At 35.2% G+C, this 15,642-nt stretch overlaps 1 protein-coding gene across 1 annotated transcript in view; it reads right to left on the reverse strand.

The window, feature by feature from the left end:
• Positions 1–8,325: 8,325 nt before the first annotated feature.
• Positions 8,326–15,642, reverse strand: part of NEIL3 (nei like DNA glycosylase 3) — a 31,178-nt gene continuing 23,861 nt past the window's right edge. The window contains exons 8-10 of the mRNA XM_029283731.1: positions 12,885–13,251; positions 10,421–10,595; positions 8,326–8,910 (exon numbers count right to left, since the gene is read on the reverse strand). Coding sequence (XP_029139564.1) covers positions 8,728–8,910; positions 10,421–10,595; positions 12,885–13,251 — 725 coding nt within the window. The 3' untranslated portion in view covers positions 8,326–8,727. The remainder of the gene's footprint in view (positions 8,911–10,420; positions 10,596–12,884; positions 13,252–15,642) is intronic.

Consider the following 15,642-nt stretch of genomic DNA (forward strand, 5'->3'; position numbering starts at 1 on the left):
GGGCCTTCTCTGTGGGAGCTCCCACCCTCTGGAATGAACTACCCCCAGAGATCAGGGTGATCCCTGATCTCCCTTCCTTCCGCCGCGCCCTTAAGACATGGTTATTCCAGCTTGCGGGACTGGCCTAGGGGAAACTTTTAGAGGGGGTTTTAATTATAATTTTAATTAGACCAATTACTAATATTTCCCTTTTAATTAATTTTTTAAATTTGTAGTGTGATATTTTTGTATTTTTATCCGGTTGTTAGCCGCCCTGAGTCCGCAAGGAGAAGGGCGGGATATAAATCTAATAAATAAATAAATAAATAAATAAATAGTTGCTTATATAGTTTTAGGGGTGGGATTTTTTAACTTTGTATTGGGGAATTGTTACATATGTCTAAAGACTTGGTTTCACTTTTGATGTGCTGGTACTTTGTAACCAATAAACATGTTCTTTGAGGAATTTGCAAGCTTTGGAGTTCTGCTTTATTCGTCTCTATCTATCGGAACCATGACACAGGTCTTTCATCCTTTGTTTGTTCATATCTCTTTCTCGTACCACATTCTGATAATATTTGGTGTCATCTCTTGACTATCACATTTCCCTGTCTCTTTCAATATGACATAATTGTGCTGATAACAATTTTTTTTTTTTTGCCATGTGAATTTTTGTCAGCTTCTCCATTGAGTTGCAGGAAGCTGTCAGTTTAAAAATAGCAATAGCAATAGCATTTAGACTTATATACTGCTTCATAGTGCTTTACAACACTCTCTAAGCAGTTTACAGAGGCAGCATATTCTTCCCAACAATCTGGGTCCTCATTTTACCAATCTCAGAAGGATGGAAGGCTGAGTCAACCTTAAGCTGGCCAGGATCGAACTCCTGGCAGTAGACAGAATTAGCCAGCATTCTAACTACTGAGCCACCATGGCTCCTTTGTGGATCACATGACTTCCTGAGGGCTAGGGAAAGACCAGTCCACTGGTTGCTTCTTTTAGAGTCACATGATGAATCAATTCCTTGCTGATTGGTGGCAGAGGAAGGGATTATGAGAGTGGCAGGGAAACTATCACATGTCCATAGTAGCAGCTGACCACAGCAGTAGCCTGAGGCAGCCACAACTTTCCCAAATTTCATTCCCTCAGAAGTCATGGATCCTGAATTTTTTACACATTATGTACATTAGACCATTGGAGGTATCTTATTTCAAAAAATGTTACCCTCTGATTCACTGTTTGCCCAGTTAATTATAAGTTTTAATAGTGTACAGATGCTTGTGATGTGTTTGTTCTCTCCATAGCAAAGACTTTAATTTCTAAGTTTTTGTTAGGGAGAAATCCTAAGGTTATTCTTTTTTTTTAAAGTCAGTGTTAGGCCTATTTTAAGGCTTACATTGCAAAGTATTCTACACTTTAAAATGTACTTGTTCACTGACTTTAGGCAAATGTGGTTGGAAAGGCACCAGGGTCAACAAGTTGAGTAATAAAGTTTGCATATCACCCTCTATAAACTTAATATCCGTATTAATTAGAAGTGTATTGCAAAATTTTCAGCCAGGAGCCTTAAACCTGGGGCAGTCTGTACATGCATTACCATTCAGCCATAACACATGCTAACTTTTCAAACATATGTGACATCTTTAACATAATTAAGAAATATATACAAATCTCCTTCTTCCTCTCTTGTGCCTCTGCCCCCACCATTTTCTTGTAATAGTTGTTTGGTTCAACAGGATAATACAATACAATACAATACAATAGTTGTTTGGTTCAACAGGATAATACAATACAATGTTTGAAAGGAGTATTTAGGAAAAGATCATTTATCCTATACAGGATATATATAATTAAGCAAGTTGACACTGCTTAATTATTGAGATCAGCCAATGAGCAATATTAGTATTGCAAAGGAATCTCCCGAAGTTCTCCTTTCATCCTGAACTATTAAAACGGATCCTCACTTATTTTGAGCTTGGCAACTTTGTAGACGTTTTGCCTAAAAACATCTAATGAAATGAGATAAATAAGAGGTGTAACAAAAACCTTTAAAACTGCCAGTGGTATCATGCTAATTACAAAAAAAGCTTTTTAAATACGTCTTTTCCTCAATCCTAAGTGCCTTTCCTTTTTTCAAAGCAAACCACAATTGACTATTAATATGCCATAGTCATTATATTCACCTCTTTTTTTTTCAATCAGCTCCTAGAAGCCCAATCAAGATGAATTGCTATATCATCCAGCTAAAAGGGTTTTGTGGTTTTAGCTGTAAATGCTTCCATCTCTCAACTGTTAACATCCTGAAATCTAATGCTCACAATTGTTGTCTAAGTTGCATTTATGCCTTTCTCATCCCTACACTTGGTCAACATCTGTTTTAAACTGCCAATGCATACTTGTTTTTAATTCTGATTATTGTTTTATTCCAGATTTTATTATGGAGTGGAGTTTGAAAGTTCAAAAATATGAGCTAGACCAGCATGACTGTATGTCATAAGCAAATTTGTTTAAATATGAAAAAGCTACCGTATATGCCAGTTAAAGATGCTCCTCATGGAGTTTACTGCATATAAGATTATAAAAAGACAAAAACTCAGTTTGCTATAGTGGTATATAGTAACTTTTATACTTGTAGAGACCCATTTAAAGGTTGTGTATGGCAGTAAAGACTTAAGAGTTGCATGCTATATAAATTCTTCTATATATTTATTGTTACAATTATGCTAATATTAGAAATAGATTCTTGTTGATCTATTAAGGGTTAGTGCCAAAAATTAACATAATTGGCTACCTACCTGAGTCTTTTCCCATTGGGCAGACTCATTTTTTGATATATGTTGCTAACTCAAGGATTAGGCAATTTGATCCTCTAGAAAGGTTTTTAAACTACAATTCACAATCTGTTGACATTGGCCTGGCTACCTTGCTGGGGCTAGGCAAGGCTTCAGGTTCCCTATCCATTTCTAATCTATAGATAGAACTCTTAGACTCTTAAGAGTTGGAAGAAATCATTTAGTAAACAAAGTCTCTCCCTGCTATAAATTGTCTTTGTTTCAACTCAGGTAATGAAAAGGATCCAGCACATACATAGGTCTTCCATATTCTTCTTATGGTTAGGAAGTTTTTCTAACTCTCAGTCAGAAATCTACCTTTCTATGAGTTTGTCTGGGAAAGTGGAGCATAATGGTCTTTATAAGTCAATACTTTGAGAGCAGATATTAAAAGATGCTGACCATATTACTAGGAAAAGGACACATGATAGCAATATTCTGCTTAGATTTCAAGTGGCCACCAAAGAAATCCAAAGCAACCAAATGCAATACAAAATAGACAAGATATTATTTTCAAGAGTTGACTGTTCAGCAACAGCATGTTGTTCTTTGGTTTATTAGAATTCCAGTTATTGTTGTTTCTGTATGTTTACAATATGTTTCCTTGGTTCCACAAGGGTCCACAGTGATGAATACTGGCTTCAAAATAATATTCTTTAACTGATTGTAAACTTGTCTCTTCTTACAGTACATGCATGGAATGCGTGTAACACAGAATAAAGCTCCCAGATATGTTAATCATTTTAAAGCCAATGATCATTGCTATAAATGCTCTCGTTGTTTTTAAACCATTCAGCAGTTTGTTCAGAGGTGTCAAACTGCTGTGGGCTGGTTGCATCATGCAGAGGCCGCGCCTAGTCCAGCTCCGGCAATGCAAAAAAAGTCCCAATACGTCGCAACACGTCACGTGACATGGCAAGTTTGACACCCGTGATCTGAATTCTTTCTTTGTTAATATGTGGAAATTGCAGGCAGTGATGTCAATGTGGTTGTCATTTGTCACAGGTAATTCTTAACAGCCTTTCACAAATGTGTCTAGAACAGACCCTGGAACCTAGTATATATTTATTCTAGGGATTTTTTTCCCAAGCATGAGAAATCTTTCATGTGCTTCAAACACCCTTTTAAACAAGACTAATAAGATTTATATCATAGCATGATTGACTATATAAATATTTACTTTGTACCATGAATGTGATTGCCTCTTGAATTCTTTTCTTCTGTGCTCTTTTGAGATGATGCCCAAGAACGATGTATTCTTACACTACAATTGTGTTTCAGTGCACTAATCAGCATCACTTGTCAGGGTTCAAATGATGTTGAGAGACAATATTTTATGTTTTAGCTTTTAAAACCAGGGCTTTTTTTCTCATAGAACGCCCAGAATGGAGTTCCGGCACCTTTTTTGGATGGAACCTTGTAGGGTAGGCAAGGCGGGTTGTATGATGTGAGTTTTTTAGAAAAAAAAGCAGTTTAAAACTATTTGTATTCCACTCTTATGTTGGTCAATGACTGCAATAAATATTAGATTGACTGATTGCCGAGAGAGAAGAAACCTTTTCTGCATGCTTTTTTCAAGAAAAAGAAGAGGTTTGTATTTGGTAATGTGTCTAGCTTCTTATTTGGAGAATATTAAAATGAACAGTTCTTCAATGTAAATCCAAGATTTATAGGTCTTTGTCACTTTATGTCTATTTTAAGTCTCTTTCTGTCATATGTTTATCATATTTACTTTCTTTATCCCTTTCAAATTGATTGCAGAAAAACAAATCTAAATGTAGCATGATTGTTAATCTGTTTTTCTTTTGCAAATATGTCCTCTAGATAACCTAATGTTCCCAGTCTTTTTGATGCTCTGATATCCTTACTAAAAGCACAAAGGCATTAAGATTTCCAATCATTCTGTGCTGTAAGATATAATGAAAATTTAGCATAGATATAATACGAACTCAAGATAGAGCATTGCACTTTTTGGTAAGCACAGCTGTCAAAAAGCTGTTTTAATCTATAACTTTTCTATATTTTCTAGTTAGCCAGGGGACATTTATATTTATTGTTAGCTTGATGGGTCTGTCTGATTATTGTATATAATATGAAAAATGGACTTTGTATATTCTTTGTTAAAATTTTATGAAAATTTTGGTCACAAGCTTAATAGCTTACTTATGTTAACTCTAGAAATCTGTGGATCAATATCTATCTATTCAGACATAATTGTATTGATTTTAATTGAGATGTATCTCGGCTAACTACGTCCATTAGATGGACTAGACAAGAAAAATAAACTACAGGAAGGCTAAAACTTCTTTTATTGAAATTGGCTTTAATAACAATCTTGAAAGTATTATTCTGTACTTCTTTCTCCTTACAGTTGAGTGCATCAGGAAGGTGACAGTCTGAGTTACTCTGACTGTTATCACTGTTCTGGACTTTATCCTTCAGCCCTTTTTGCTTAAGCACAGTTCCTGCATACCTCTGCCAAGATCATCTTGACTCCAAATTTAGTTAAACTTTGAAAAATACAATTATACAGCAGATTTGGATAAAGCAATAATTCAGCCTGCTTTTCCAGATTAGATTATTGCTTAATCTAAACTGCACTAGTTGCACTAAACCAGAGGTGGGGGAACTATGACCCCTTTATGACTTGTGGACTTCAATTCCCAGAATTCCTGAGCCAGCATGGTTGGCTCATGAATTCTGGGAGTTGAAGTCCACAAGTCATAAAAGGACCATAGTTCCTCACCCCTGCACTAAATGGATGAGTTCTGATTGAAAAAAGTGGTCCCGAAGAGCAATCTTATACAGGTAGTCCTCATTCAGCAATGGTCTGAAGTTATAGTGGTGATGAAAAAGAAACTTTACAACCAGTAGTCACATTTATAGCTTTTGCAGGTCTGTAAAGCAAAGGAAAGCTGAAATAGGATCATAAGTGCAGTTGTGGTTTCACTTAGTTAGTGACCATTTCACTTAACAACTGACTTGCCAGTCCCAGTTGGGACTGATACAAGGACTACCTGTACATTGAAACACATTATCAGTATTGTTTACAGAAGCTTTTAAAAACAGAAATTTCTGTTGTAATTAATTGCCTACCAACATAATCTTCGGTCTTATTTCCATTTTACTAAAGTTACAAAATTAATCTGTTTGATTCTATAACCAAAATCTTTAGTACAAACTATAAGGAAAAAATAAATACACACAAAGCAGATCATGCGGGTTTCTCAAAGCTTCCTTCTCTCCTTACTGGATATACATTTAATGTAATGCTGTGCCAAAACAGGGCTTGCAATTTTTCAAAGTAGTGTTTCTATGCAAAAGAAGATTCTATATTTCTAATTTCCAGGATACCTAAGAATTTCAAAATTCTCTTCAGATGTTTTCTGTTCAAGATGGTGCAGAGACAGCTATTCCTAGTTATTGTTTCCTGTTATATATCTTTCCATCACAGTTTTCTGCTGACATACTTCTTGTCTAAAGAAATACACGGGAAGAGTTCCCACAGGAGTTGATTGAAGTTTGAGATTCCAGGAAGCTGAAGATATTGTTCAAAGGTAAGTATTCATATACAGCACATGGCAGCATTGTAAGAGTATGAGAACATCATACTTTAACTGAGGACATTAATTGAATTTCTTGTCCTTTAAAGAAATCAAGAAAACAATTTCTTTTTAAGCAAAACAAATGTAATTGATAATGAAACATGTAGGGTTTTTTTTGTAAAAGCACCACCAGCAATTTAAAGAACAGCATGCTTAGGATTGCTTAGAACATCTTGAACCTTGATACAGACTTCATAAAAGTGCACTTAAAATAGCGAATGCATACGTAACACTTCAAGGATATTCAAGAACTTTAACCCATTAAGTGCTGTAAGCAATGAAATGAGCTTACAATTAAAAAATAAAAGATATATAAGTAGTATTCAACATATGATGATTGCAACCAGAATTTGGGTTGCTAAGTAATACAATCATTAAATGTCATCATGTGACCAGACCTGACTTTATGACCATTTTTACTATCATTGTTAAGCAAATCACCACAGCAGTTAAGCAAATCTGGCTTCTCCAGTTGATTATATGTTGGAAACCGGCTGGGAAGGTCTCAAATCATGATCACGTATCTGCGAGACACTGCAACCATTGTATATGTGAGCCAATTGCCAAGCACCCAAATTGCAATCACATGACCATGGGGGTGATGCAACAGTCATAACTTCAAAAACAGGTCATAAGTCTTTTTCTGAAGCCGTCATAACTTCAAATCATTAAACAAGCAGTCATAAGGACTACCTGTAATTCAATTATGGCAAAAGAAGTTCACACTAACAAACTGCAGAGAAGGGGATCAAAGAAATTAAAACTTGAAAATCAGAACTAAGCACATTTCATCCCTCCTTGATCAGTTACAAAAAAGTTGTAGATTCCAGAGTCAGGTATAATATAGCATCGCAATAGTTACATGCTAAACTCACTGGGGATAATTCCAGAATATCCCATCTTTGAACAATACATTTTGCATATCCATACACAATAACATTAAATGATTAGTCACCCTACTAAGTGATGAACCAGGCCACAATGTCATATTGGTTTTATTTGCAAAGGAAGCACACAAAGCTCAAAAACATTTTTGTAAAAGGATGAGGGGGAGGGAAGAGCTCGTACTTGGCTTATTAATATTCCAGTTTTTAATTAGATGTATTCAGTAGAATGAAAAGCTACAGAACGTCAAGAGCAGTATCCATGGGTGCCACATTTACTAAGCCTAACTGTGTTTTCCAAGAATGAGATGATAGATTTGAAGTCCAACATTAATTAGAACACCACTGAAATAATGATGATTTTGATGTAATTTAGATAAAATCTACCTCTTGCTTTAAAAAGACAAAATTTCAGCTTTCATGACAATTTAGATGACATAATCATACTGAAATTAAGCTTTATTTTCTAATTATGCACCAGATTAAACTTATTATTTAAAACAGAATTTGATTTAATGTTATATATTAATGTCTATTATTTTCAAATCAGTTTTATAAGAACCTTCAGCATAAATTCACCCCTGATGCATCACACTGTCCTCCCAAAATCTGGATAGCCCCCCAAACATTTGGGCTTTCATAAGGTATTAAAGATCTGGATGTTCCCTCAGATATTTGAACCAGGTTAAACCAGCCCTTTTGGGGGGGTTTTCCCCCCCAGTTTTTGGTCTATACTTTTTGAAAATGAGTAGATTTTTAGATTCAGAATGTATGTTATTCTAGTATTACTGTTATTTCTGATTAGTTCTCAGGATGTTTATGTTGCATATGAAATTGCTGTTTTTTTTTTATTTAAACCTCTGTATACCACAGTCACAACTGTGGCATGGGCAGCTATGCAAATAAATAAATCTAAACTATTTTTTCTGTTCTGACAACAATCTTATAGTTTATTCTTAAGAACAAACACTCATCACTATTTGAAACATTTTATTGAAAATATTAATCTTTCATAACTGATTAAAATGTATTATAATCTATTCATAGTAAATGCACTGAAATAAAAATTTTATGTAAAGACAAAGAGGAAAAAAAGTTGAAGGGCAAACAATGAGCAAACAATGATATCCAAGTTTATGTAGGTGTGTTATGAGGGAACAACTAAGATAAGAAAAAGACTACCTATTGTTCAGATATTAACTCTGAAATTTTCTAATATTAGGTAAAATGCAACAAATAATGAACAGAAAATAACAGAAATACAAAGAGGGATACAAGAAAGAACGTTCAAATATCTAACACAAAAGGATTTGTAATCACAAAATGCCACTTGATCATAACCTTCCTAAAATATCTCCTACAGAAGAGCAGTATAGCACACACAGTTTGAGAAGATTAACACCAGATAGTCCAGTGCAGATGAATAGCTCAGCATCCTGGGATAATCTTCATTCCTAGACCATTTTCAGCCCATTGAAAGAAGTCACACTGTTTATCCTTCCCAAGAGGACACACAAAGAAATTCTTTCCATTATTAGGGCCAATCTTCAGCACCGTCCTCATAATGCAGCGCTTCCCGTGATTGCAGAAAGGAAAATGCAGGTCTGCCCACTGCAGAGAGAAATCATTTTCTGTTAACACCAGATGCTGAAGCCAAATTCCTGTTTTAGATGGGAAGCAACAAACTCCCCTTTAATTCTGCAAGTAGGTGGTGACTAACAGTAATCAAGCTAAGCAACTTTCTCTAAAATTCAGTTTGCTCCACTAGCTGAACTTTACTTGTTTGACTTTGTGGGAGGACAGTTATAAAAAAGTCTTATCTGACTTTTGGAGGAAACACAGATTTAATTTATCCAAGTAAAACTCTTGATAGCTTATGACTTCAAAGCAATAGATCTCACTTCCCCAAGCTCTAATGTCTCTCTCCCTTGGAAAATCTGAAGGTCAAAATTACACTGCATTGCATTAGTTACCATATGGTGGAACAGAATCTATTATCAAAGCTGAGCGGAAGAGAACAAATACAAGAAAAACACCAGCACTCATTTTATGTTGTCAAGGTCATTAGAGAAAATATGAACTCAGATTCAGTTGTGCTGTTTTATTACATTAATTTTGCCCCAGAATCTTTGTACACTTGATTAAGCATCCTTACACTAGAACTGTGTCTCCTTTGAAGGTTCTTGCTTTATGTTGCCTAACAGTGTTATTCCTTCTAGCTCATAAAAGATTAAAGGAAGTATGAACATATGAGTTTGATTCACTCACACTGAGTTTGAATCATTTTGATTATGGTAAATGTATTCATAGGGTTTGGCGAATGCTGCAAGTTTCATTGTTTTTTTTCTCCTTGTCTTTGCTTACTGTACTATTGTTAAGTTACTACCTGACAATAGTAATCTAAAAAGCACCTAAAAAGAAGGAAGAAAACATAGCAATATGATTTAGATGAAATATTCAGAATAAACTAGCTAGGCAAGAAAGAAAGTTAAATTTGCTTAGAGCACGGGTGTCAAACCTGCGACGTCACATGACGTGTCGCGATATATTGTAACTTTTTTCCCATTGCCGGCAATGGGGTAGGTGCGGTTTTGGCATGACACATCTGGCTCATGGGCCGGCAGTTTGACACCCTGGCTTAGAGGATAGTGTACATCAACAGAATAAAGTCATAAAGTCACTTGTTTTTAGAACTTCAATTGTTTTTAAAAGAATATAAAATGAAATGCAATAATTATTTTCAAAAGTCCCCTTTTAATCACTCAAATACAACTGGGGAGGTACATCGGTAAGGAAGAAACCCAAGATAGAAATGGAATAATTAAAACAATAAAATATTGTTATAAAGAACAGTGTTATTTTTAACCTTAGTGTAAACAACTAACTCAAAGTCTAACAGTCTCATTGCTTCAAAAAATAATAATAATAATTCAGTAGAGGGCAGAGAACCCATTTATTCTTCCCAAAATGCACTGAGAACTTCTTTAGACAAAGCTATCATCACAGCAATTCATTTCCCACTATGTTAAAATTAAAGAGTGAAATCTATAAGTAATCACAGTGGTTTGAGAAACCAATTTATCTTTTTCAAGGGTGTATGGTACTATACAAGCTCGCATACTTCAAAATAGTTACACCGGGCTTCTCTTGGCAAAGGACAAGCATAAAATTGTCTGCCCTTGTTTTCTCCGTCTTTCCTCACGATGTGAAGAACACAGAAGCGACTGTGTTTACTGCAGCGAGGACTGCCAGCATTTAATGTGCAAAAGCCATCTGTCATATTATCTGGAGGTGCTCTGTAATGACAGGTAACAAGATAAAAACCTGCATAAAATTAAGATTAGTTACAGCAAAACCAGCATCTTCAGTTTCAATACCATAGCTCCAAAGTCCATATAAACTCTTCTGCTTAAATGATACATCTGATCAAACAGAGCACCTAGCAATTTTATCTGCTTTACTTTCTCTTTAAAATGAAATTGAAGGACTCCATGTCAAAAATCCATTCTATTGAAATGAAATGGAAGCACATTTTTTGAAAGTTCTCTTGCTGCTTTTTTAAAAAACGTAAACTGCATCGTTCTGGCATTGCCAGCATAAATTTTGTACTTTCATGTAGTTTAAAAGGCATCCTGAATTGGCAACAGCAAGATGTACTAGAAAACCAATTCCTTCCAATTATATTCTTCCCCTCTGGAAAGTTATTACACGTGTCTTATACCAGACCATGGGGATATCTATCTACTTGTCTGCTTCAAGACAATTTTCCATGCTCTTTGATCAAAGCTACTTTAATGATCCCCATCATATACCACAGAAGAAGAAGTCTGACTGGCAGAGCAGAAAAGCGTATTTTATGAAGGTGATAGGAAAGTTTGCTCTCCTCTGATGTTAGCATCACCAGAATAGCTGGATAGCATCTGTTTACAATGCACAAAGGCATCTGCCTTGACTGTTAATGTTTAAACAAGGTTAGATTGCTTCTTGTTTCTTAGGTTTAGCAGCAGCCAGGGGTTTTGGCAAGTATGTTACTAGTTAAGCTCAAAAGGCATTAGATAATTTCACTCTAGGGTTCATTAATATGTAAGCAGCATTTCTCCCCAGCATTACTGTGACCTGATGGTTTTTTATGTGGTTTTCTCTCTAGACCCAGCTGGCTGAAGCTTCTTGAATGCAGCCTGTATGCCATTAGAAGACCTACAGTATATACTGTTAACAAATGCTGTAAAATGCAGCCCCCAATCATACTATGGCATCTAGCAGCTATCTCTTATCAGACTGCCTCTAATAATGGTAGTAGCATAAAGTACAATTATTTTTTTTACTGTAGCTCTTTTATCTTTCATCATTCTTAGGAAACTGAAACTCATACTAAACAGCTGAGTTTTGCATTCTCCCATCTCTCATCTGCAGTGATACCATTAAGGACTGGTTCATCTGTCCATTTCCCAACATGATTTATACTACCCGGCAACATCGACCTTCTGCCATTTACATATGGCCAGACAGGTCAGTGAGACTTAACAAGAAATGGACACAAACCCACAGATTAAAAACGATCATACTCAGAAACCAAATATTCCAACCCTAACTTAATGTTCTGTACAAGATCTAAAGGTCACCATACCTAACCAAATAATATTTCAGAAGCAACCTTTTTCTACTCCATGGAAACACTACTGAACCAAAATATGAGCAAATTTTATGCTATAGAACTTGGGAGGGAATTTGGAACCTTCTTTAGATATCTTGTGAAAGCTACAACAGTGCAATCAATGCTTGCCCTGTTCACCCAGATTCTCAACTTTGCATGAATGACAAGAATTCTACTGATGTTCCCTGTGTAAAATGTCCCTACTTTCCTTGACATTCAGGAATCTGAGGGGAAATTGCACAGCTGGAGACCAGCTGTGAACAGATTCATCAGCTGTCTAGAATATTCCTCTATGGAGCTATGTAGCGGTTCCTCTAGTTTCTCTTTCTCCAAGAGGGACCAAGTTACCTTAAATAAAGCTGTTGGCCAACAGTATGCAGACACAAAAATTATGCATTTGCTGTATGAGAATATTTATTATTGGAAGTCTGAAAATTTCAATTTGTTTAGATTAAACAGGTTATAGAAATGCATTTTTAAAAATACTATTTTATTCCAAGGGTTCTTGTCCAGCATTTCCTGTCAGTTTGCCAGAACTATTCTACATTTTAAGAAGGAAGTAAGGCTACAACTCCTCTTTTTCCTTCCATTATGACTACCAACTCTGTTCTCCCTTACTGCTTCTTTATTAAGTAGTTGGTGACTGCAGATTTCAAATATTTTTCAAATGTTTTTGTTTTACAAGTACACCCCAGATATATACTGTATATGCTTTAAACTTTCTGCACCATTTTTAACCATTTCTTTGAATCTAATAAGATGCCTCGAACACAAGCCTACAGAGCTTTAGGATACAGCTACAAAGTTGTTTCATGAACCGGTATCTGCCAAAATATAAGTAATATTGCATGTTTCAAAGAAAAAATATAATACAAACAAATAGTTTTTCATATGAACAATTTTACCCAATATGTAATTGAAATTAACAAACCTGTTTACAACTTTCTCAGTAAGGCTTCCAACAGATGAGGTTGAACAATCAATTTTCTGTTTCTTTGATGCTGGCTTTAAAGAATTATGTTGATAGGGAAAAGGTATTGATGAATTTACTTCATAAGGGTTGGTACTGTTAAAATTGTTTCTCGAAGGATCATGCAGAGAGCCTCCATCTGGAGTTTGACTTTCACTTCTGTTATGTTCCAGTAGAATGTCTTTACCAGAAAAATCTGTCAGTACTAGAGTTGCTGTCCCAAATGCCGTCTTCCTATTTATCTTAATTTCCATTCTTGATTTTCCAAAGTTGTTACATGGATATTTGACTAAGGAGCCATTATCTGTTGTTAAACCTCCATTTTTTCCTATTTTTAAAAAATAAAAATATCCTAGTTAGTATTAATAAATCGACTGTTTCCATATCTCCCTAAATTGTGTTACTCCAGCAATAATATGCTACATAGTGCTTCAATTTATGATCCTGATAGTCCAAGTAATCTACTGTAGCAATACAAAAATAGTTATAGTCATAACTCTGTGTAGAAATGCTTATTCCCATTTATATGAAGATATGTATTAAAGTAGTACAATGGGTCTCTGAAGAGCAGTCCACTATTATGGTCATGAACATCGCAATAGACATTAAGTGAATTGAAGGCATGAGAAATGATATTAATCTTAGTAGCAGGTTTTTTTGGTCTTTTCTTGTACAAAGCTGAATTTAACAACTGCTAACCAACTAAGAAGCAAAGGGAAAGCAAGATAAATGTTTGTAAGAATAAAGGTAAGATATGTTAATTATAAGCACTGAGCAAAGTGTTTGACATGCAATATCTTAAAATATACTGAATGCTATTTAGGGGGGTGGGGAAGAGGATAAAGTTCCTTTATTGAAACACTGTAAAGAAGTCTTCAAATGGCAGGCACTCAATTGGAATGCAAGAATGAAAAAAGCATTATTGTGATTTTGTTCTAAAGCCCTAAGCTGTAGTGCCTTTGTTGCATAGTGTTTGCTTCAGCTTCTAGATCACCAGCTGGGCACATAAATTCTAGGGGATAATTTAATTGATGAATTTGGTTTTCAGAAGGGATTAAAACCTTTAGATTCCTGAGGCTGGCTAAAGAATGAACTAAGAAAGGATAATCAAGAACTTACTTTGCAGCTGATACAAATACAGAATGGATAAGTCCTTAAGGCTCTTACTCCCAACACTGTATTAACTACAAAAAGACTGAATCAGCATTTTTTTCTCATGCCAGTCATTGGATTTTATAAATTCAGTTGTGAATGCCTTCTATAATATCTTTAAGTATTACATATGTAAATCAGGAGCATTTTTACTACATTTTTGAACAATGGATTCTATGAAATAATTTTAATTTAATAATTTTACCAGTAATAACATATTACATTGTTGTTTTTTATGCAACAGCTTATATCAGAGATAATTGGGTGGGCTGCTGGGGCACATTTAGAATACTGAAAGTATGTCAGAAGACAACCTATTCATCATACACCTACCATTCACAAACCCTTTTTGGTTCAAAGGCAAATAGTGAAGCCATTCCTCATGATTGACTCCCAATGCTTCACATTATCTAGAGCAGGGATGTCAAACTCACATCATGTGACGTGTCGCGATGTATCATGACTTTTTTCCCATTGCCGGCAATGGGGTGGAGGCAGTTTTGCCATGATGCATCTGGCCCGGGGCCCAGCAGTTTGACACCCCTGATCAGAGACATGAAGCTATTTGAGTCTAGAGCAGAAAAAAATACTTAGGTGTTTGGCTTGCACCTGCCAGTTCCGTAAGGACCGTTTTGAAAGAATCTGCATTTTTTTCCTGCCTCTATGGCAGCTTTATTTTGCAGACATGGAAAAATACACGTTTGAGTTAAAGGAGGCAATAACAGGAGGGGACAAAATCATTGTACCCTGAGGTCATTTCCTAAATATCTCCTTAATTCCAACACATATTTCCATGGGACTATCTGGCTGCTTTGCAAACCCAGGAAAAGACATACCTTCCTTGAAAAAATATTGACAAGTACATCAAGTGTGCCCAGAGCACTTCCAAAGATCTTTTTCTTTTCATGGGTCTACATTACCTATGTATACCATCCAACATGACCTATTTCTGATTATCCACTAGTATATTAAAAAATGCCAATACAGTATGAGGTCAAGAGTTCTTCTTTAAGATAAACATGCTAGACTGTATGTGCTTCACAGCAGGCCAACTTCCTATTTATAATTTTCAAATAATTTTTTAACCTAACTTAGGGGTTTCTTGGCAGAGATTTCTGATGAGGTATTTGTGATGGACTGATGACCACAAACACAAAATTGCTTATTCCTTATCAAATGCTTTCCCAACAGCATTCATCATTAGAGGCATTCTTCTCGAGGCCCTCAAACTACTTCAGCACTACTAAGGCAGAAAGAAAGTCACCTATAGTAGTAAGAAAAAGCTGGAAAGAATCTAATTGAAAATACACGAATAAAAAAGGTAACATACTTTAAACAAAGGATCTTAAAGTAAATGACTTGGCATTTAAAACTTTGGAAAGAAAAGAATAAGCTAAAAAAAAAACTAAAGGAGAAAACTCATAGAAGAAAGTAGAGAAGCAAAATCAGAGTTAAAAAAGGAGTGTGTGACTTTTTCAACTATGATGTACTTGTGATTGCTTTTTTTCTTATGTTGAAAATAATAAAAAAAATTTGAAAAAAAAAAAAAAAAAAAAAAAAAAAAAAA

This window comes from Protobothrops mucrosquamatus, unplaced genomic scaffold, assembly GCF_001527695.2.
Source record: "Protobothrops mucrosquamatus isolate PMUCROS unplaced genomic scaffold, P.Mucros_1.0 scaffold204, whole genome shotgun sequence".
Taxonomy (NCBI): domain Eukaryota; kingdom Metazoa; phylum Chordata; class Lepidosauria; order Squamata; family Viperidae; genus Protobothrops; species Protobothrops mucrosquamatus.